The following is a 21,926-nucleotide window of genomic DNA, read 5'->3' on the forward strand; positions in this document are numbered from 1 at the left end:
AAGCAAAATAAATGAAGATATTAATACCAAAGAGTTTGTGCTTGCAATCATTTTCTGGAAGGAAATGAGTATTATCTGACAGAATTGCAGGGGTGCCAATACTTTTGGCCAACACTGTAAGTAAGCTGTGTTTATACCATTCAATCAAATTCCAAGCTACCAGATGGACACAATGTAGCTTAACTAACCATTCTGACAAATACTCTTTAAATTGAAGCTCTGGGTTGGTGCCAAACCTGCTTGGTTAGTACATTCTGCAAACAGATCATCAAATTCGTCTTTCATAAAGCATATTTGGAATCTCTCATCGTAAAATCAGGAACAATCAACTGCAGAAAATGCCAAAATTGCTGCTATAACCCTGCACTTACCATTAGCTAGCACCTTTAATAGCAATCTTTAGCCTGTGTTAGCTTCCTATCGACAGAGTATAACAATAAGCAGACAGAGTTGAACACTACTAATATTACTCCCAATTGTAAAGGAAGTGCTTCTCATATTTGGGAATAGTTCCCAGTACTAGGGACGAGTGGTCGCAACTCTATGCAGGAAGAAATTGCAAATGAGCTTCATCTCATAAAGCATAACTAAACTTTCAGAAAACTTTTGATTTTCTGGCAGCTTTTGAGTCATTAATACAGGTTTTAATACACTTTATTAACAAATTTAGGATCCTTTGTGTGAAATCCTGCATTTTTCCCTCCTTCCATTGCTTTTGATACTGAGAGGTGTCCCTGCTTTTCATAGTATGGTGTACAGGCTATCGGAAATGAGGAGCAAATACGAGTGGGGAGGGTCACTTCAAACGGTTATAGCTCGGGAAATTTAAGGGCCCCTTCACACGGCATAAGTGCGCCGCTCATTTAGACACGTATACGAGCACAGCCCTTCAAAATAGAGCCCATTGATTTCAATGGGAAGCATGCGTATATCGGCATATACGCATGCTTCCCATTGAAATCAATGGGCTCTGTTTTGAAGCGCCGCGCTCACACACGTGTACACGTGTCTAAATGAGCGGCGCGCTTATGCCGTGTGAAGGGGCCCTGAGACATAAAATGCTTTTGGTGTCACATGAAACAGGAAAACCCCATCTTTCACACGCAGTTCTAGCTGTATGAGTTACAGATATATCACTGGTTGAAAACGCTGTTGGGATTCAGATATTTATTTGCAGCTGCATACAAGTTTCTGCATTTTACAATAAAGGTGCATTCACACTGAGTAAACGCTAGCTTATTTTTTAGAGTAAAATTACAGTTGTAAATTTTGCTATCCCATTGACTTCAATGACATTTTACAGGCGTATTTTTACAGACTTTTTTTACAGGCGTATTTTTTACAGGCGTATTTTTACACTTGTAAAAAAATATCATTGAAATCAATGGGATAGCAAAATTTACAAGCGTAATTTTACTCTACAAAATAAGCTAGCGTTTACTCAGTGTGAATGCACCCTAAGGGTGGGGAAGGTCACTTCAAACAGCCATGCAACCTACACAATGTGACGTATGGTGCAGCCCTCAATAGAAAAGCAAGGGAAAGTCTAAAAACAAAACAAAAACACACACACAGGGTTTCACAGAAAAGCCAAAATTTGGTAATAAAGTATATTAAAAAATTTTTATGAAAAATACTGTCAGTAAAAATCAAGAGTTATCCAAACATTTAGTTACATTATACAGGATTTTGCGGTTCTTTTTACAGTATTAGATTGTGCTGATCAGACTCTCGGCACTTCAGTCAGTTAATGAAATAAAAATTATTTCATTATATATATATATATATATATATATATATATATATATATATATATATATATATATATATATATATATATTAGTATTACACACATGGTCTGGAGCTTACCCTACTCTTGACATCTTTTAGTTTTGGCAGAATTTCCAGCCCAAATCCATCAGCCTGTCCTCGTGTCCGGTTACCTCCATTCATGTAGTTTCCAAAGGCAAGAACTAAACCCATGATGTTTTTCACACTATCCATCTCCAACAAGTTCTGGAAAAATAAGCATACCAATTGTATCTCAATCCACAGAGACCATCACTGATCATACTAGACTAAGGATCTTCAGTTTCCAGTTCCTCCATACAATGATAAAGAAGGCACTTTTATGCTTTATTCTATGGGGCTGATGGAAACAGCAGAGGACTCTTCTCAGAAGTTTCCACCAGACCCATAGACTATAAGGTTTAACTGCAAACCATTATCTTTAGAAATCTACATGTAAATTGCAGCTCAGACAGTAAGAAAGTAGGAGAGTAAAGCCCCAATGTGTTACTACAGCCCTGAGACAGGAAAAATGTATAGCTACTGATGGAATCAGTAAGTTTAACTGGTGTCTGCCACAGTGGTGGCCAATGTTGAAATCTCATTGCTAGAAGTCAGGACACAAAGTCGGTGGGAAACACAGAAAGGGGGTAAATTGGAGTGTCAGAATTTGGCAAGTTATTACTTTAACATTTTTGACAAAAACTCAGAATTGTCTAAAATAACAAAGGATCCAAGCACTCTCTTTAATTTGTTTTCACTATTAAAATCACAATGCTATTTTACATATTAAAGTCCTCTCGTTCCTTGCGATCCACACAGAGTATAGAATACCAGTTCGGGACATTGAAAGATGACATTCAGTGATACTTACTGTGCAGGTTCGAGACACGATATCTATTTTCCTATGAACTGAGCCAATTCCCTCAGCAAAGACAGATTGGAAAATAATGCATTTTGCCCGTTCTGTAAAATTTGGAATCTGCGACAACTCGTACAAAAACCTGGATTAAAAAAAATGCAAACGTGGTTACTATATATTGTCCATAAAACTATACAAGTTATAGAATGTAAAATTCTTACATGAATACATGCATGTATCTAACAAAAAAACAAACATAAAAACCACTCAAACAAGGCAACACATATTTACCTCTATGTTGGTATACTCAGGCTTATGATTAGAGATGAGCGAGTAGTACTCGATCGAGTAGGTATTCGATTGAATACTACGGTATTCGAAATACTCGTACTCGATCGAGTACCACTCGCTATTCAAATGTAAAAGTTCGATGCAGAACCAGCATTGATTGGCCGAATGCTATACAGTCGGCCAATCAATGCTGGTTCTTCTCCTATCTTTAGAAGTCTTCTCCGTGCAGCTTCCCGCGGCGTCTTCCGGTTCTTCATTCACTCTGCAGGCATCGTGGCTGGGCAGAGCCAACTGCACATGTCCGCTTGTAGCGCGAGCATGTGCAGTCGGCTCTGCCCAGGCCCGATGCCTGGCTGAGTAAATTCAGAGCCGGAAGATGCCGTGGGGACGCTGCAAGGAGAAGACTTCTCGGAGGATCCAGTCCGACCCTCACTCATGGACTTGGTAAGTATAATTTGATCAAACTTTGCCTACCCCTGAAACGAGCATTTTCCCCCCATAAACTATAATAGGGTTCGATATTCGATTCGAGTAGTCGAATATCGAGGGGCTACTCGAAACGAATATCGAACATTTTACTGTTCGCTCATCTCTACTTATGATTTGAAGACATCAACATTATTACTATAAAAAGACAAGGAGCAGAGGATGCATTTCTTACTGTTCAGGTTTGTCTAGCAGCTTCACATCTTCTGCCGTAGAGTTCTCGTAATGTTTTCTGATGGTTTCCAGCTCATCTTTCTGAGCTCGCTGTAAGTAGAAATAGAATTTTACATGTTAAATTTTATTTGCATAGTGAAGTAGGTCCAAATGGAGGAAAATAAAGGATAGGGTACGCCAGAACTAAAAAGATGTACAAACATATTTTATGTTGTATTGCTATTGTACATTCGCCTCACCGGTAGAGTTTGAGTAAATACAGACACTATGTCCTCTCTCTCCTTACCTTTTCTCTTGACATATCCCAGATAAGAGGTGCAAGATGACCAGATTTGAAAACAGAAAAATCTTTTTCGGACGATTATCTAATTCTGGGATACACAGTATCAAGCGACAAGGTAAAGGAGGACACATCTGGCATACACAGGTTCTAACCTCTTAATAAATGGTGGCACAAAGTAACAATAAATTGTGAACCCACATTTATTAACCGCACACAAATGACGAAGATTTCGGGGATCAATAAAATCTATAAGAGCCCTAAATGATTATGCTTCATTCGTTGTCCAAGCATAGGAATTTTTTGGATCTCCCTTGGATACTTAGGTGTGACTGAAGCCTCTGCATCCCCTATAGTTACTCGGTCAAGTAACACAAAGTTTCAACAAGTTTAACAAAAAGATGACTACAGACAGACAATACATAACTCAAGTATGCAAGGCAATCTGAATTTGCAGCAAAATTAAAAAAGTTGACACTTTACAAAAATTTTGGAGACTTGGATTAATTTTCCACCTCTACTGCCAAATCAATTTAGTTTAGTCTGCAGAGCTGCATGATGTTCCTATACACTCATATGGAGCTATCCTTGGCTCTTCTATTACATGATGCCTGGACCAATAGCATTTCTAGGTAAAAACATTATCAATGTAAAATATTAATTCTCTACATATGACCATTCCTGGAGTCAAGATACTGCAAGTGCTTGCCAAGTATTTTCTGGCCAGATGTTATTCTCAGATAGCATGTTGCATATACGGTTAGCCTAGAACCTAAAGTGATCAGTAATAGAAGACAGAGAATCTATGAAATAGATGACTGTCCCAAGTTTCCAAATATGCTAAAGTTACATGACCCCTTAAAGATTGAAAACTGTTGCATCAAACTGGGGGGGGGGGATCTATACAAAAAATAAATAAAATCTAAAAATACATTTTTTTAAAAAAAAATTTCAATACAAAAGCTTCTATAAATTAGGTATAGAGAGGAGTCGAACACCAGGTGGCAAACTCACTAAAAATTCGATTCCCCTCCCACCTTCCCTGGTGCTTTTTTTGCACCAATAACTGCGCAGGGGAGGTGGGACAGGAACTACGACAACGGAGGCATTGAAAAAGAAAATCGGAAAACGTAATTGGCTGGCTAATTCAGGTGACTTCCAATTTATATGAACAGTAGATTTAATATCCGGTTCATATGAGACTGTGAACTAATGTGATTGTGAGACAGGGACAAATGTACAAGCAGGGTTAGCTAGGGATTACCTTTATTTAGGTGGGAATGTCACTCACACAGCGCTTTCGGTCCCTGTCAGCTTGCGATGTGCGAGCTGACTTTTTCCCACAGGAATGAATTGACCAGCGTTGATTGGCTGAATGCCATACAGAGTGCAGCACTTGGCCAATCAACGTTGGTTCTGCCGGAGGAGGCGGAGTCTAAGATCGGTCCACAGCAGTCTCCATTCTGGTCCGATAGACTCTGCCTCCTCACAGATGAGCCTCCGGCAGAACCAGCGTTGATTGGCCAAATGCTGTACTCTGTATGGCATTCGGCCAATCAACGCTGGTCAATGCATTCCTATGGGAAAAAGCCAGCTTGTGCATATCGCAAGCTGACAGGGATCCCAACGTAATACAGTGACTTGAGCATGTTAGATGCCCCCAGACATGCTTCCCCTGCTGTCCCACTTGCATTCCAGGGTGTTGGCATCATTTCCTGGGGTGTCATAGTGGACTTGGTGACCCTCCTGAGTCGAATAGTAGTTTCTTCCTGAACGAGTATTTATTCCCCATAGACTATAATGGGGTTCGATGTTCGATCGAACAGTCGAGTATTGAGAAACTACTCGAATCGAACATTTCACTGTTCGCTCATCTCTTATTAGGTACAAGGAAAATCCACTTACATTTTCATACAAAGCTTCTAATGTTTCCAAATCCACGACTGAATCATCTACATTTAAGATAGCTGTAGAGGGAAAAAAAACAAAAAAAAAACAGGCTATAAAAATTAGAGAAAAATATCAAAACAGCTTCCTAAATTTCTACAAATTTATGGTTTTTAGCGTAGAATTTATAAAATTTGCATTTACGTGGAACAGATTTATAGAAGGATAAGAACCAGTTTTGTTACGTTTTCAGTTTTTTTTGTTTTTTTTTTAATTAAAACCTGATAGTAGTACATATTGTTTTTCTGACTTGTCTTTATTTTCCATTTGCTACATTTTTTATGCTATTTTATGTACATGAACTTGGGGGCAAGCATGTGGCTGAGCTTATGTTAACAGCATTCAGAGAATTCTTTACAGCAGCCACAAAGCTATAGTAGTTTAAGACCTGGTTCACATCTGTGTACAGTATTCTGTTCGGGGAGTCCTCTTGGAGACTCCCTAAACGGAAACCTATACGCATTAAAAAGCGGTCATCTAAGAAACCACATGGACCCCATAGACTATAATGGGGTTCGCGTGTTTTTCGCACAAATCATGCAGAGAGAAAACTGTAAGCACCACTTTTCTCTCTGCATATGTGTGTGTGGAAACCACATGGACCCCATTATAGTCTATGGGGTCTGTGTGATCTCTTAGCTAACCACTTTTTAATGCGTATAGGTTTCCATTTGATGGGTCACAAGTGGACTTCCTGAATGGAATGCCGAACGCAGATGTGATCTGGGCCTCAGATGTTCATTGAGGAGAATTCTGTGTGCATGCTCTACGACCAATGAAGAGGAGGAGAGAAATTGAGCTCTGACCATCACCTGTTTGAATATTAGATCCTGTGTTACAATGTTTTTCATTCATAAGACCTGTGATAATAAAGATTACTTCTAAAAAGTGATCAACAGAATTCAAAGCGAAGAATTTAATTTTAAATAAACAAAGTAACATCACAATGAAAAAAAAAATCCTTAAAAAAAAATTAAATCATGTGACATTAACCCTCTCACTGCCAAGCACGTCCTCCCAAGGTGGCACCACAGTAGTTGAGGACGTAGTTACTACATCCTTCCTACTAATGCAGATATCTCTGGACTGCATCAACAGATCTTGATGCTTTAAAATGCAATTTAAATAGAAGAATCTCATCTTTAAAATGATACCAAGCACTTTATTATAGAACTTACAGTTTTGGAGGGATTCACTGTTGAAAACGCTATTTGGCATTGAGATCCAACTACAGATCTCAATTCCTGACAGCGTTTCAACAGTGCATCGCTCCAAAACTGTAAGTTCAATCATCAAGTTCTTGGTATCATTTTAAAGATGAGATTCTCTTTTTTAAAATGCATTTTAAAGGATCAGGATATGTTGATGCAGTCCAAAGATATAGAGCTCTAAATTGTCCCCCCCCCTGTCTAAGCAAGCAATTTGCGAACTGTAACAGGAAAAGAAGGGGGCATGAGCAGCCCAGCAGACAGAGAGACAGAGAAACATACTGACTCTGTACATAACTTGTATGTGACACCAGGAGGGGGGTGGCAGGGACTCTTCTGTCCCTATTAACCCTTCTCCTGCCAATCAGAGAGCATACTATACATTTGTCTCTGACTGTCACATACAGGTATAATGTAATTCCCCCCTGAGCTTTACTAGTGGGGTATTCTTATGTTATACCCCCTGAACATAACCAGGAAGTTTATTGGCGCTGTGACCCAGGCATTTACCATTGTTCAGGTCGCAGCGCCCCCCAAAAAAAGTCACACCAAACACTTACACAATATATACACAAAGTCGCGAATAACGTTTACATTTCACCCATTCCCTGCCTTGTCCATACCTGAGCTTTCTACAGTAAAGTAAGCCTCTAGCGATGTCCATTACACGCTAAAATAATAGTAATAATGATTATCACTAGAGATGAATGTATAGATTGCTAAAAAATTGTATAGGGGGATGGAAAATAACATTTTTATGTAAAGTCCTATTTAATTTGCATGCACAAAATGGGATGGCGCATTTCTGTGATTTTGGTGATTCTTTAACATGTACCCGTGTAAATATATACGTGTGGTATGCATGAACTCCTCACATATTACAATTTTATGGACAGTACATTTTGTTTGCATAAAGGGATTGCTTGAGCTGCACTTTAGTGGCAAATTTGAATTTTTGTGCAATTTTTGCTAGCAATCTCAGTTTCCCGCAAAGTTGCATGAAGGTGGTTGTATATATGAACTATTAAATTGTTTTTTTTTTTATATATACGGTATGCTGTGTAATCTGAAAAAAGTTAGATTGTGGTATCACGGTCACAGTTTGCTAGGTGCAGTATAGCTTTATAACATATTTGTTAATAACAGCAAAATCCTGCCAGTCTTCTGTATTCGTGTTTTTAGGAGTCTGAGCTCTTGTAGTTGATGTTTGCGGTACATATAGTATATATACACATTGTATACACCTTAAGCTATTATTTTAAATGTATTTTGTATATGAATGTGAGATTGAACATGAGTTTTAGGTGCAAATGTGATTTAGCGCATTTTTTCAAAAAATTATTTGTGTTGGTCGCAAAGTTGCATGAAGGTGGATTTGGCTATTGATGACCCATTAAGACATTTGTAATCTTCAGGTTACTACTTTCAAAAAATATAGGGTTTAGGGGTTCACTTACTTTTCATGGTGTGTAATCCCTACATTTTATACGATGATGCTTTTTTAACATTTTCAGCTTCAAAGCAGATTTTTGTTCCTTCCAGTTCCAGCGATTTTCTGAAGACACATTCATGCGGGTGTAGGCCATAGCGATATGAATGAACTCTGCATATCTTAAACTCTTATTTTTAGGAGGTTTGGTGCATTAAATTTTTTGTTTGGTTTCCGCTTTTAACAACTAATATACATTTATTTGCATTTTTTCATAAAACATTCACTTTAAATCAAAATTGCATGAAGGTGCCTGTTCGTATACAGTACCAATGGCATTCTGACAATGCTGCAGGTGTCTACTTTAAGAAAATATAAAAGGTATGGGGAGGTTGGATGCTTTTTTTAATGTTGCAATTTAGGTTTTATTTGTCCATTTCAAAACTGTGAAAATTGCTCTGGCTACTGGAGGTGCAAAATTTCCAAAGACCCTTGGCAGTGAAAGGGTTAAAAATTAGTTAAAATATAAAAATGTATCAATTTCCTGATTACACATCCCCAACATTAAAAGGAGTTACAAAATAAAAATTTGTAAATTTTCTGATGACACATCCCCTCTAAGTGCCCTATCCCTTAAGTAACCACAGACTGCTGCTAAGGAAGATGTGTCTGATAATTCAATATATAAAGATGTAGCTGCCAACGGTATAGCCAGTTTGGCAATCATGACTTGGCGAAAAGGAAAAAAAAAAGGATAAAAAAAAAAAAAGGTATAATAAAGAATATAAGTCAGCAAAACTGTATCCAAACAATGTGTTGATTCTACGTTAGCACTCAATATACTTGTTATTCCACTCTGGCTTAATCCTATGGATCTACAAAAGGGAGTAGCCCCCCCCCCCCCATGCTAAACACGCATATTAATACTGCCTTGCCTATATATTTGTTATACATAGTCAGGTGCCCTATAGAAGGCCAATCGCTTTAATGTATAAATTCCTTCTAAGCATGTGTTATTAATCAGATTTTCCTAAAAATAATTTTAATGGAGAAGTTCCTTCCCCAGCAAACTTAGAAAACAAAATGATTGCCAAAATTTTATAACTGTAGGGGATTATATGTACACAGCTATAACTTTGGTATTCTTCTTAGCTAATACTTTAACAAGTACATGCACTAGAAAAAGTTTGTGGGATGTGGACTGTGACACATATGGTTCTTGTAATCTGTCAAGTTGCAAACAATTGTCCTAAAACTGCATATCAATGTGACCAAAACTGCACCCCTCTGTCATGGTCTATATCCATAGCCAATTGCTCCAAATTCTTCTAAATATTCCTTAAAACATGGAGAGAGAGAGCGAGTGTGTGAGTGAGAGTATGTGAGTGAGAGTGTGTGAGTGAGTGTGTGAGTGAATGAGTGAGTGAGTGAATGTGCGAGCAAGTGTGCAAAATGTGTTTTTTACTGGAGCACACAGAACGGAGTAGGAGTTCCAGGTCACACTTATGATGACTTATGTTTTTATGGATATAAACTTTTCCCCCCCCTATTAGTATGTCCCCACACGGGGAGAACATACATACTCCTTGCAGATGTTGTTCCTGGCAGGACTCGAACCCAGGACTCCAGCGGTCCAAGGCTGCAGTGCTAACCACTGAGCCTCCATGTTGCCCCAGGATATAAACTTCTTTATGTTCGTCAATGTTCATGGAACAAGTCAGTAAAACACAGCATATATCGTGAAGGACCATTTTTCAAACACAAATTTACTAAAGTTTGCAAAGCCAGATGAATTTATGGTCTCCGTTGCAAAGAATGTCTAATCCAAGTTTCTTCCATACCAGTCTACATACAAAAATTTAGTGTACAACCCCATGACATAAGTGATGCACTACACAAAGCACTGGGTCTTCTCTTGTCATGTCTCATGTCACACTCGACAAAATCCATTTACCAGAATTAGACTAAACAAAGATGACACAGAGTCATAATGACTTCATTGCGGTCCCTCTGAGGCATCTCATATAGTGCAAAATATTACAAGCAAATTCCTATAGGACGACACTGAATTAGGAGCAAAGACAGCATCCATAGTGGTTAGAATTTTTACACTGACTATCCATATCATTAAAAGCAAAGATATCAATAATATTGATTACCTCACAATGATGGCAGCTGACAGTGGGTGGGATATATTACTCAGAAATTTCACAAGAAACTAATAGATGAATGCATCAGGGCTTTTTCAAAATGGCAGGTCTTGTGGGGTGTTCCTGATGTGCAATGGGTGGTACCTATCCCAAGGGTTCAAGGAAAGACAACCTGTGATGTTGGATGATCCATCCGATGCACCTTTAGATTATTATACCATCTATTAGTTGCCTTGCTTTGGGTCAAAGCTTTACTTGAAAATTATGGCACAATTTTGGAACATCATTTCCCTGCAAAACCATACCACAGTTTTCAAACAAGTCAAAAAAATTTGGTTTAAAAACTAGATAAAACTAGATGCTTCACTTTTTACACCAAAGTCATGTGGCAACCACAATCTGTCCTTATGGCCTTAGAACAGGGGTCTCAAACACAAGCTGGATCAGCAGAACCTGGGAGAAAAAGCCCAGCCTGGTTCTGGAGCTCCCCAAGCTTGTAGGCCACAAACCTACAGTATACAATCTCAGGGCAGCTTCATTGTATATACTTACCTCTCTGCTCCTGCTTTCATCCCCTGCCCAGGGCGCACAATGTGACACGTATATGCTCCTGGGAGCAGTGAGGCAAGAACTGGGATGCACATCAAATGGTGTGGGGCCACTGATGATTTTTTTTTTTTTTTTTTTTTTTTAACAATAGATTTGTGGCCCTTCAACTTAAAATTTCCAAACTGCACGTTATTTTTTTTTTATTTTTTTATTTTTTTTATTTTTTTTTAACTTCTATGGACTTATATTGGGGTAAATCTTTGAGCTAAACAAACAGAGGAAGATGTACCGGAAATCTTACAAATTTAACCATATGTAGTGCCTGGATCAATGAATAAAAAGTCGCCAAAGAGTCATCTGAGACTCTTACAAGCAGATTTCCAGTTGTGCCTTTCCAATAGATTCTCAAAAAGAAGAAATTTTAAATTTCAAAACAAAGAAATTTACAGTATTGAATAATGGTCTGCCACCAGATGGTACCCACTATGGCAAATCAACTCTGAACTTACTGAAATGGCTATGCACTCAGCTTATAGTACAGGAAAGTCCAGTTAAAAATTGGACCTCAAAAAAGTTAGCACTGAAAACCATTCATGGAAGTCAAAAAATAAAGTTTGGCTGGTCAATGTTGCCCGTTCACAGAAGTAGTACTCAAGACTGGATGTCTGAAGTCAACATTAATGTATGGTGGAGGAGCCTTACGTGGAGTTTTCTTCAACTAACTTTTAAATACATCAGTGTAGAGGAATTTTTCAGTACTGTACAAAGACATTTTTAATATTTTATAGGAGATTATTAATTTAGAAAACTAAGCTCCATCTTTATTTGTAATTCTAGAAGTACATATACACGGTGTTCAATAGTCTCTTGTGATTTTCCTCTTAAGTTCATCTCCTTCCCCATAAAAGTATTCTCCTAATTTAAATGCAGTTGGCCAACCCAGTGTGCCAGAATAGTATTTAGTTTACAGAAACATGCTGCCAGGACATATTTTCCCATTGTAAATTTCCAGTTTGAAGTAAAGGGATCCTTTTAAATTTTACGTGTTTTTCTTTCTTCACAAAGATCATTCGCTTTCTGTTTCCACTTATGTTTGACTTGGTTTTGGACTCCAAATCTTGCTTCTCAAAAGCTGTTGGCTATACCCCTTAACTTAACATGCTCGCAGCTGCCCAAGTTTCCTATATCTAAGAACCATGTTCTTAACCAATAGTTCAGTTTTTCATTAATAATGCACTTTAGGCTGAAAACTAAATAAAAATCTCTGTTTTATCAAAAAGAGTCCTAAAGGTCTAATGCGATATTAAGATAAAAAGCACTTGGACATGTAATATGTGTATGGGTTCCAAAATAGAGAGAGAGGGTTTTTTTGTTTTTTTTTACATTTACTGCAATAGATAACAAGGGGCACTTCCAAAGTCTTTATAATCTCACAAATATGGAACAGTGATGGAAATTTACGAATGCCAGCATTTTGATTGCATAAGAAGCAACGTGGCACAATGGTCATATCTATCACAATGTTAGGCACTGATAGCTTTAGCACATTTATAGTACGTTAGACTAATTTTTCTTCTGTAGGTACCTCATGGGTGGAAGCGTTTAGATCAAATGCTTCACCCAAAAAAATGGTGCACACTAGTAACAAATTTTGTTTAACGCATTTATTGCGTCTATTGCGCACAGTCAGATAGTTGGGTCAGATAGTTGGGTGTTCATATGAATAAAAAGCTTATTTTGCTTCCCATTCAGTGCCTTTATTAATGGTTCACATTTGTGCTCAGGGGGAGTCACAAAGCGGACCCCCCTCCGAATGCAATACCGAACGCATTAACAAGTGATAAGCAATGAAAGCACATGGAAACCATATGGGGTCCGTCTATAGACTATAATGGGGTCCGTGTGTTTATCACGTGGTGCCCGCACGAATCACGCGGAGAGAAAAGTGTTGTTTGTAATACTTTTCTCTCCACATAACTCGTGCGGCCACTGTGCAGAAAACACATGGACCCCATTATAGTCTATGGGGTCCGCGTGCTTTCATTGCTTACCGCTTTTTAATGTGTTTGGTATTCCGTTTGGAAGGGGGGTCCTCAAGCGGACTTCCCAAACGGAATACTGAACGCAGATGTGAATTGGACATTAGCTTTTTTTCTAATATGCTAATGAACTGTTTGGTGCAACAAGGGCTGTTATCCTCCACACACCAAAGAGCTACCTTGCTGCTATGACTTACAAGGCCAGGCAATGTACTTGTCAATCATAGAAGGGATGGATGGATAGATGGATGGATGGACAGACAGACAGGGAGCTGGAAAGCATAGGTCTTTGATGAGCCAAACAGCTGATTACCATATCAGAAATAAAAAGCCAATATTTCAACAATGGAGGCAGAGAAGCAATCCAGTTTCCCTTAACGTTGCCATGCACATTGATAGAAGTAGATCGATGCTTGAACAAATGTAGAATGAGCAATTGTTTCATAGACTAGACCCATTTCAGTCCATATGGACTGTTAGGGCTAGTTCACATGGGGACATGGAGGAGGATTTTGACAGCGGAATCCACGTCATAATCTTCCACCATACAATCTATGTAGACTGCTAGCTTTTTTTTTTTCTGCTAGCAGAGAAAATGAAGAGACATGACCTTTCTTCAGGCGTTTTCCGACTGAAGAAAGCAATAGAAATTAATTGGAAGCATTTTTTACCAGACTCTTAGGTGATCAGTCTTTCAATGACCTTCTTTAGTTAAATGAAAGATTTGTCTTCCATCTATCAGCTGGCAATGTCAAATATGGCTGACTAGTTTGTAGATGACAATTTGCTCCTTAAACATTTGTTTCTGTACTACCCAAGCAATGTTTGTTTGGGTTGAAAGTGTCCATTTTCCTCAACTTTAGTCTAATGTATATATGAAACTCTGGGGATTTGTGCAGTTGATCGCCTGTAAAAAAATTGAGAGATTCTACAACACAGAGGCGTAATTTGGTGGGGGGGGGGGGTTGCAGAGGGTGCATTGGCAACGGGGCCCAGGAGCCTTAGGGGGCCCATAAGCACTGGCATCAAAATTGAGATTGCAGCTTCCATCTGGCCCATAAACCAAGGAGACCCACAGATTACCCTAACCACATTAACATTGATTAAATTCCTTAGCACCTCTAACCATCACTACCAAGAATTCGCTGTAGGGATGAGGTAGGGGACCCCGGACAAAAGATTGCATCGGGGCCCACAAGACTTTATAGTTATGCCACTGCTACAAAACCATGACTAAATCTTCTCCTGCCCTACTCGTACTGCCAAACCAAAACTATGTTCCTTGAGTGACTTAGACTCCCTTAAAGACACTGGATCTATTTAACACAAAAACAGTTTCTATTGAGCTATAAACTCCGATAGCCAGGATTCAGTGAATAAAACATTTTTTCGACACCATGGTTCTCAGTGGGATTGGATGAAATATTATGAAGCCAATGTGAGGTATAAAACAGGTGGTGCAATGGGTTTACCATCAGTTCCAGCTATAGGTTTACTCTAATAAGACAAATCTTACTCCAGCCAAGAGCTAGTTGTCTAGCAGAAGAAGGCTGCTTCCCATTGTATATAGTACTTTTGATGACAAAGAACAGATGACACCACTTTACATCCTCATAAGTGATAAAACCGTCTACATTTTACACCACCTTTATGGCAGCTGTACATTATTACGCTATATACTGTTGTCTTATTTAGCAGCCAGCAGGAGCAATGTCACAGGGCTCACACCTCCAACAGTCTGAAAAGTGCTAATGTTATGAAGCTTGTCTGCATGAAGCTTGCCATGTAATGCAAATTAGACTCATTAAAGCCAGTCTTTCCTGGTGGGTTTTCACTTCCCTCCAACACACACTGTCAACCTCCTGAATATCTCACCTACACCTAACAATAACTCCAAAAGGAAGCAGACGCATGCTGTGCAAGGCTGGTAATTTTATTGGGTTCCTCAACCTTTAAAAAATCCGTTACAAGCCTGGTCTGGTTTCTGAAATCCTTTTTTGCAGGGAAATTAAGGCAAACGTTTTTATGTGGCCCTACAGTGTCTGCTCACTGCAAGAAGAATTTATACACAGCAGCGTCATTAGAGCAAACCTGCTCCCATTAGAAAATAATAGCCGTCAGATGGGACACAAAGCAGAGCAGGGCCCAGCTCCCAGGCAGGCAGGCGCTCATAAAAAAACACTCGCCAGCTACATTTCACACGCTTGGGTTATTGAATTGTTTTAAGTAGAAACTTTCCTTTGCGCCCTGTGCTGTAACACACTAAATCCAAAATGATTATACAAGTCTTTCTGTGAACACCTCAGGGCTGTAGATGCCACCAGGGGGATGTTTTACAAGGTCTTTGAGGATACACGGCTCCCGTGACAGCCCAAATATTATCCTGGGAGCTTACGGAAAGTCCACATAAAATAGCGTTATGAGAGACATGGGTTTGCAATATTAGACTTATGGAAAAGATGTTATCATTCATAAGGCGCCAATGCGGAGCATCGCATAGTCAGGCCGTGACAAAGGGAATACCATTAAAATGATATATGCATCACCTGAGGGTAGCATAAGCACGGAGCGCACTCCTATAGAGGCTATATAGTAAATTCTGCAACAGATGTGATCAAATTAGGATAAGCAGTAAGAGTGAAATTTCTCCATAAGACCACCTCTTTGAGAAGACCACCCCTTTCCAAATCAGACTGTGACAGATTTTTTTTTTTTAATTCCGCCATGCACCCCTGACCATCTTTCTTAAAAAGACCTCCTCCCTAGAAGACCACTTTTTAACACAATTCTGGGTTGTCATTTTAAAAAGGTTTCACAGCTCAGGACCCTCCTCTACTATCCAGAGAAGAAAACTGTTAAAAGGACCTTCACTCTCTCTGGAGGACCAGGCACATTTAGGCATTTTACTAACAGCCTATGTAATGCTTCATTTCTCCTATGGAGGTGCTGCATTAGGTTTGTCCCATCAGAGGGATGACGGTGATCAGTTGTTTTTCAGGGGCACATTTATGCAGATGATGCAGTATCAAAGGTCAAAGATCTTAAAGAGAATGTCTGATGAGAGAAACCATTCTTTAGTAATCTTTAGATGTTAATTACAAAAATACTCAAAATTTTAAACCTTTAAGAGTGACCCGACTTCAGAGCTTATTTCACCTTTTTGCATGTGGGATGACACGCTTAAAGGGATCCAGCTATGAGGTGCAGTCATTAATTCCCTCTTCCATCATGGCCAAGACAGAGAAGGGGCTGAGCTAAACAAAAAAAAAAAAAAAAAAACCTTCACTACATCTCCAATGGTAAGAGAGGGGAAGGAAGGGTCTACCAATTGATTCCATCTTGGAATGTTACAACGTATAGCAGGGAGATCAAGTTCAGTTTAGACAAATGGAAAGCTATGTTGGAAGAACTATTCTTAGGATAGGTCATCAATAACAGACTGGTGGGGTACCAAAACCCACCAATCAGTTGTTTGAAGGGGACGCAATACTTGGCTGAATGCTGTGGACTGAACTGCTGGAAACTGTGGACTGTGGATTGAACAGCAACACATTCACAATGAGCTTCCCCATCCATTTCGGGCCAATACAGAAAGAATGGGAAAGGAGAAAAGGACCCCAAATCTTGTGATCAATAGTGGTCCCCAAAAATCAGCAAGTCATCTCTAGTGTAGATAAGGCTCAACGTGGGATAACCAAAATACCTCTTTAAGAGTGCAAGACCATGGTGCAAAGCAAAGTTCATGGTGCAAGACTTGAACATTGTGTATTTACTTTTAATACACGATCACCCTCTGTTCTCAAAGCAATGTATCTTCTTGGATTGAGGGACTTGGAAAAAGGCTTTCAGTAATCTTGCCAATGATTTGCAGGAAACATTCAGTGGATAAGATCAAGCACAATTGAGATAAATGAACAACTCAAAAGGACGGTCTTGAACAGAGATTGCAACATTTGCAGAAGCCAGAAGTCAATCCCTGGAAGCAACTTGCTGAATTCTGGGGAAAAATAAAACTTCAAAGCAAGGTTTTATACCAACAGCATTTGCAGTCATTCTCCTTTGGCCGAATTAAAAACTCATACAAGAGTCATGTTCAATTAGTGTAACAAGTGGAGAATGCAAATAAGGGCACATTCCCAACCAATAGAGTAAATAAAGAAATGCAATATCTCTACACGAACACAGCGCAACGTCTAAATCACAGTTCATCCAAGTAATCCGTATTTATCCCAGAATTTCAGAGGAATAAATACCACGGCTTGAAATGTCAGGGGGAAATGGCCTCCGGGAAGTATCAATCTGAGTATTTACAGAGCCAATACGAAGCAAATCAGGGGGCGAAGACAGTATATGTCTAAGGAGACGCAGAGCAACCCCCATGGTTAACAGGGAAGTCACTACAAACATTCACCATATTGGCAATTCTGTTTCCATCTAAACATTCTATGGTAATAATATGGTTTGTTATGGACACATTCCCTATCCGCAGGACAGGAGATAACTGTCCGTTTGGCTGGGGGCTGATCACATTCAATCAAATTCTCCCTGTCTTGTCCATACTCTCTCCATGTTACTCCCCTCTCCTATTTAAACATCTGTACACACACTGAAGCTAGACTTCTTACTACTTAGCTATACAAAGCAGCCAACAGTCTGTATCCTAAATCCATGTTCAGGGGTTGGACATTTTGGCATAGATTTCACACAGAATCCATGACTATGCCAGGGAATAGGACTTCACAAAACCACATTCACAAGTAATAGGAAAACAGCATGGATCTTAGATTGTATTTCATGTTGAGCTAAATCCTCAGATAGATAACATAAGTCAGGGCGGGTCCCCATCTCCATTGGAGTCTCTGTGACGTGGTGTGTAAAAAAAAAGTGCTTCAAGTCTGACTTTTTCATCCTGCGGTATCAGTTTAAATGAAGACTCAACAGGTCCCATTAGAAGCCATTTGTACACCATTGGAGTCTACCATTTTAGCAGTCCATGTGTCTGTTGTTCTGGTCCTCTTACAGAATAGAACAGATAGACACATAGGTGCAGATGAGAACATAACATTAGACTGTGTTAAAGGACTGAAATATTGATTTGCATAGTTCACGACTATAAAGGGGTTCTCCATGATAACCAATTACAGAGCAAGGACCTATCCAATGGATGATTTTAACTTATAAGAGTATGTTAGGGAATGACTACACAAGCAATTCCTTACTCAACCAAAGTTTAATGCTAATGCAGTTTTGTGAATAGCTCTTCCCCATATACACACAAATGCTTGGCTAAAAGTACAAGCATTCTGAATAAGAAGGGAATACGATGCTACTAAACATCTTAGGTGGCTTTTCTCACTGAAAAATTAGGCATATTCAAAATCAACATGGCCAATCTCTTTCCATCCAATTACAGACTGAATTAATGTCAACCAATCCAACACAAATTAGCCATCCGGTAAATTACCGGGTTTGGCCAACCTTGGCTTATATTAATGGCTATCTATTATGAGCTGAAGTGATCAAGTTTCCACCTTGAAAAAAAAATACCATTTTAAATTGCTGTAATTAATTTCCTAGACCATAATTAGATTTGATAAATTTCTATAAATAATATTTCTCCTATTCTACACTGCCACTGGTAAGGTCCAAGGATCCCCAGTGTGATAAGGTCCAGTAGGATAGACCTTTACTGGGAAAAGTTTTGGCAATGGTTAACAATTTATAGAGATCAGTCACTACTCTCTCATTTCTGTAAATAAAGTCTGTCTTTAGATCTGTGCCCCTATAAGTTCAGATGAGGAGGACAGAGTAACCCGTGACTGGAAATCCTCTTTCTAGCAAATGTATACATAGAAATCTAAAAACAGTGTCAGAGAGGAGGCAGGAAAGAGTAATGATGACTCTTCAGTCTTGTTTAACCGTCTCCTGTGAACTTGACTTTTCAGACACTTCCCTCCCTGACTGTGTCTATCGGATGCCTGGTGATTTACGAGGCGGGGAACATGGAAGGTCTTATGTGGGATCAAGAGACTCCACTCTTACATAAAGTCGTCAGCACAACATCTCTGACACCAGAGATACACAGACCACATCTAGACAGACTTCAGCCCTAATACCTAACCCATTAGTTGCTATAAGACATCTTCACGGCACAGAAGGATAGCACAAGCTCTATAGGGAACCTTAACAATACACTATAATGAGTCCTCTCAAAATTAATTTCGAATGTGTATTAGTATATTTAAATATATCATACTTCTATATAAATTCAGTTAATCCGCAGAGGTCCCATAATTCCAATACTAAACTATTACTAGAGATGAGCGAATACTAAAATGTCCGAAGTTCGAAATTCCGATTCGAACAGCCGCACACTGTTCGGCTGTTTGAACGTATTTCAAACCCCATTATAGTCTATGGGGGGAAATGCTCATTTCAGGGGTAGGCAAAATTCGATACAATTATACTTACCAAGTCCACGAGTGACGGTCGGGCTGCATTCCCCTTGAAGTCTTCTCCCGGTGCAGCGCCCCCCCCGGCGTCTTCCGGCTGAAATTCAGTCTGCCTAGGCATCGGGGCCTAGGCAGAGCCGATTGCGCATGCGCGGTCGGCTCTGCCCGGCCCGACGCCTGAGCAGAGCCGACTGCGCATGTGAGGACATGCCCGCGCATGCGCAGTCAGCTCTGCCTAGGCCGGATGCCTAGGCAGAGTGAATTCCACCCGGAAGAAGACGCGGGGACGCAGCGCGGAGAAGACTTCGGAAAGGTAAAAGAAGAACCAGCGTTAATTGGCAGAATGTATAGCATTCTGCCAATCAACGCTGGTTCTGCATCGAACCTTAAACTTCGAACAGCTAGTAGTGTTCGATCGAGTACGAGTATTTCGAATACCGTAGTATTCGATCGAACACCTACTCGATCGAACACTACTCGCTCATCTCTATTACTTATAGTAGCTCAGTGGTTGATATCTCTCTACGTAGATGTTCAAGGAGGCTCTAAAAAATGGGCCATGCCACAACCTCTTCTTCAGCCTTAAATAGATGCTATAAGCCAATTCAAACAGCCACAAGGTCCGTACTACAGCTACAAATCAATTCCCACCTGCTGGTCTAGTGGCCTTAACTGACAGCATCAAAGGGATCCATGATGTAGCTTGTTCAGGTCATTACACCCATGGGACTAATGGTATTTGCAGCTCTAATACAGCTGGTATGATACAGTCACCTAAGCAGACCACATGGGTTAAAATATACTCATTAACAAATCTGAAAAAAAAGCACCCAAATAAAAATGTCACAATGATGCAAAACTCAGCATGCAGTTATGTCTCAGACAGATATGCGAGTAATTACAGGTGTATTCTAATTACAGGGCAAACTTCCCATGTTGTCCTATAATGTTCCCAGAGATCACTTTTGGGTAGTGTACTTCTCGGTAAGAGATGTATAGAGCTGACTAATAGACATACCTTTATGATACCCTAAGATTCCATTCACACGGAGGGAAAAGGTGAGGAATTTGGTCTGGAATTTCAGCACTGAAAAAAAGCCTCCCATTGACTTTAATGGGTTCCTTTTTCTGTAGCAGAAGAAGGAACCCATTGAAGTCAATGGGAGGCTTTTTTTTCAGCGCTGAAATTCCACACCAAATTCCTCACCATTTTTCTCTGTGTGAATGGACCCTCAGATATTTTTCCTAGTTACAGACTTTGTTAGTCTGTTCTAACATGATGGTTAGAACAAGAGTTTAGGTGGAGGCCCACACAAACAACCAGTTGGGAAGAGTGTTTGACCAGTCAACCACCACAAGCAGTTTCCACAATTTCTTATACACTAGCCAAAACACAGGCAGCGCCAAACTTCATTACACATTACTGTCTCTGCCCAGACCATTTCCTGGTGCTTAGCATCCTAAATATGGGGTCACTATGTCCATTACATATCCTGACATTGACAGCCAGCCACTGACACGTTCATTTGCAGTGGTATTGTGAACAAGAAAGCTGTAACAGATTGGTATTGTATGGTCTTAAGCATTGAATGCAGGTTCTTTTTGGGATCCTACAGTGGTCTGATTTGAGCATGGAGGGCTCGTTGCAAGATGCCTTTGTTCCGGAGCAGTGCACTGCCCCAAACTGCTGGTGTGATGATCTGGGGAGCTATTGCATATGATAGTCAGGCACCCCTGGTAACATGAATGTGAATGTGGCACAGGACATTATATACAACCTGTAAACCTCAATGCCCACCCATATATCATCTTGTATCCAAACTAGAAACAGCCCATAAGGATATTACAGCCTCCTTTTATTTGTACAGTTTTCTCCAATAAACTGGTGCTGCATCTTGTTCCCATCAACAAAATTAAGTCGATAAATCTCTAAAAAAAAAAAAAACCCACAGCGTTGTCAGATATTGTGGAAAATTAAATATATATATTTATAGCGATCTGACATTACATATAATTTAAAGGGGCTGTTCAGGATTTACAAATTTGACTTTGCTTAGGAAAGTTGATGAAATAAAAATAAAATCAAGACTATATGTACCTGTTTAATACCCAGTGTCCTACAGTTTAGCTTAATTCAATTGAAATGAAAGCGCACAATAGCCAGAGGATATGGCGTGGTTTCTCGTATCACAGCAGACCCCTTTAAGATGAATGCCCTACTTGTTTTTACACATGCCTGCTGACATCAACCTATACATCCACTATAGTTAG

At 39.5% G+C, this 21,926-nt stretch overlaps 1 protein-coding gene across 2 annotated transcripts in view; it reads right to left on the reverse strand.

The window, feature by feature from the left end:
* FMN1 (formin 1) overlaps positions 1–21,926 on the reverse strand; it is a 184,225-nt gene that overhangs the window by 41,417 nt on the left and 120,882 nt on the right. For both annotated transcript variants that reach the window (XR_012717260.1, XM_075282961.1), the window contains exons 9-12: positions 5,787–5,848; positions 3,603–3,691; positions 2,663–2,792; positions 1,870–2,016 (exon numbers count right to left, since the gene is read on the reverse strand). Coding sequence is in view for 1 of the 2 variants with exons in the window: in XM_075282961.1 (XP_075139062.1) it covers positions 1,870–2,016; positions 2,663–2,792; positions 3,603–3,691; positions 5,787–5,848 (428 nt within the window). In the remaining variant the exon portion in view is untranslated. The remainder of the gene's footprint in view (positions 1–1,869; positions 2,017–2,662; positions 2,793–3,602; positions 3,692–5,786; positions 5,849–21,926) is intronic.

This window comes from Leptodactylus fuscus, chromosome 7 (assembly GCF_031893055.1).
Source record: "Leptodactylus fuscus isolate aLepFus1 chromosome 7, aLepFus1.hap2, whole genome shotgun sequence".
Taxonomy (NCBI): domain Eukaryota; kingdom Metazoa; phylum Chordata; class Amphibia; order Anura; family Leptodactylidae; genus Leptodactylus; species Leptodactylus fuscus.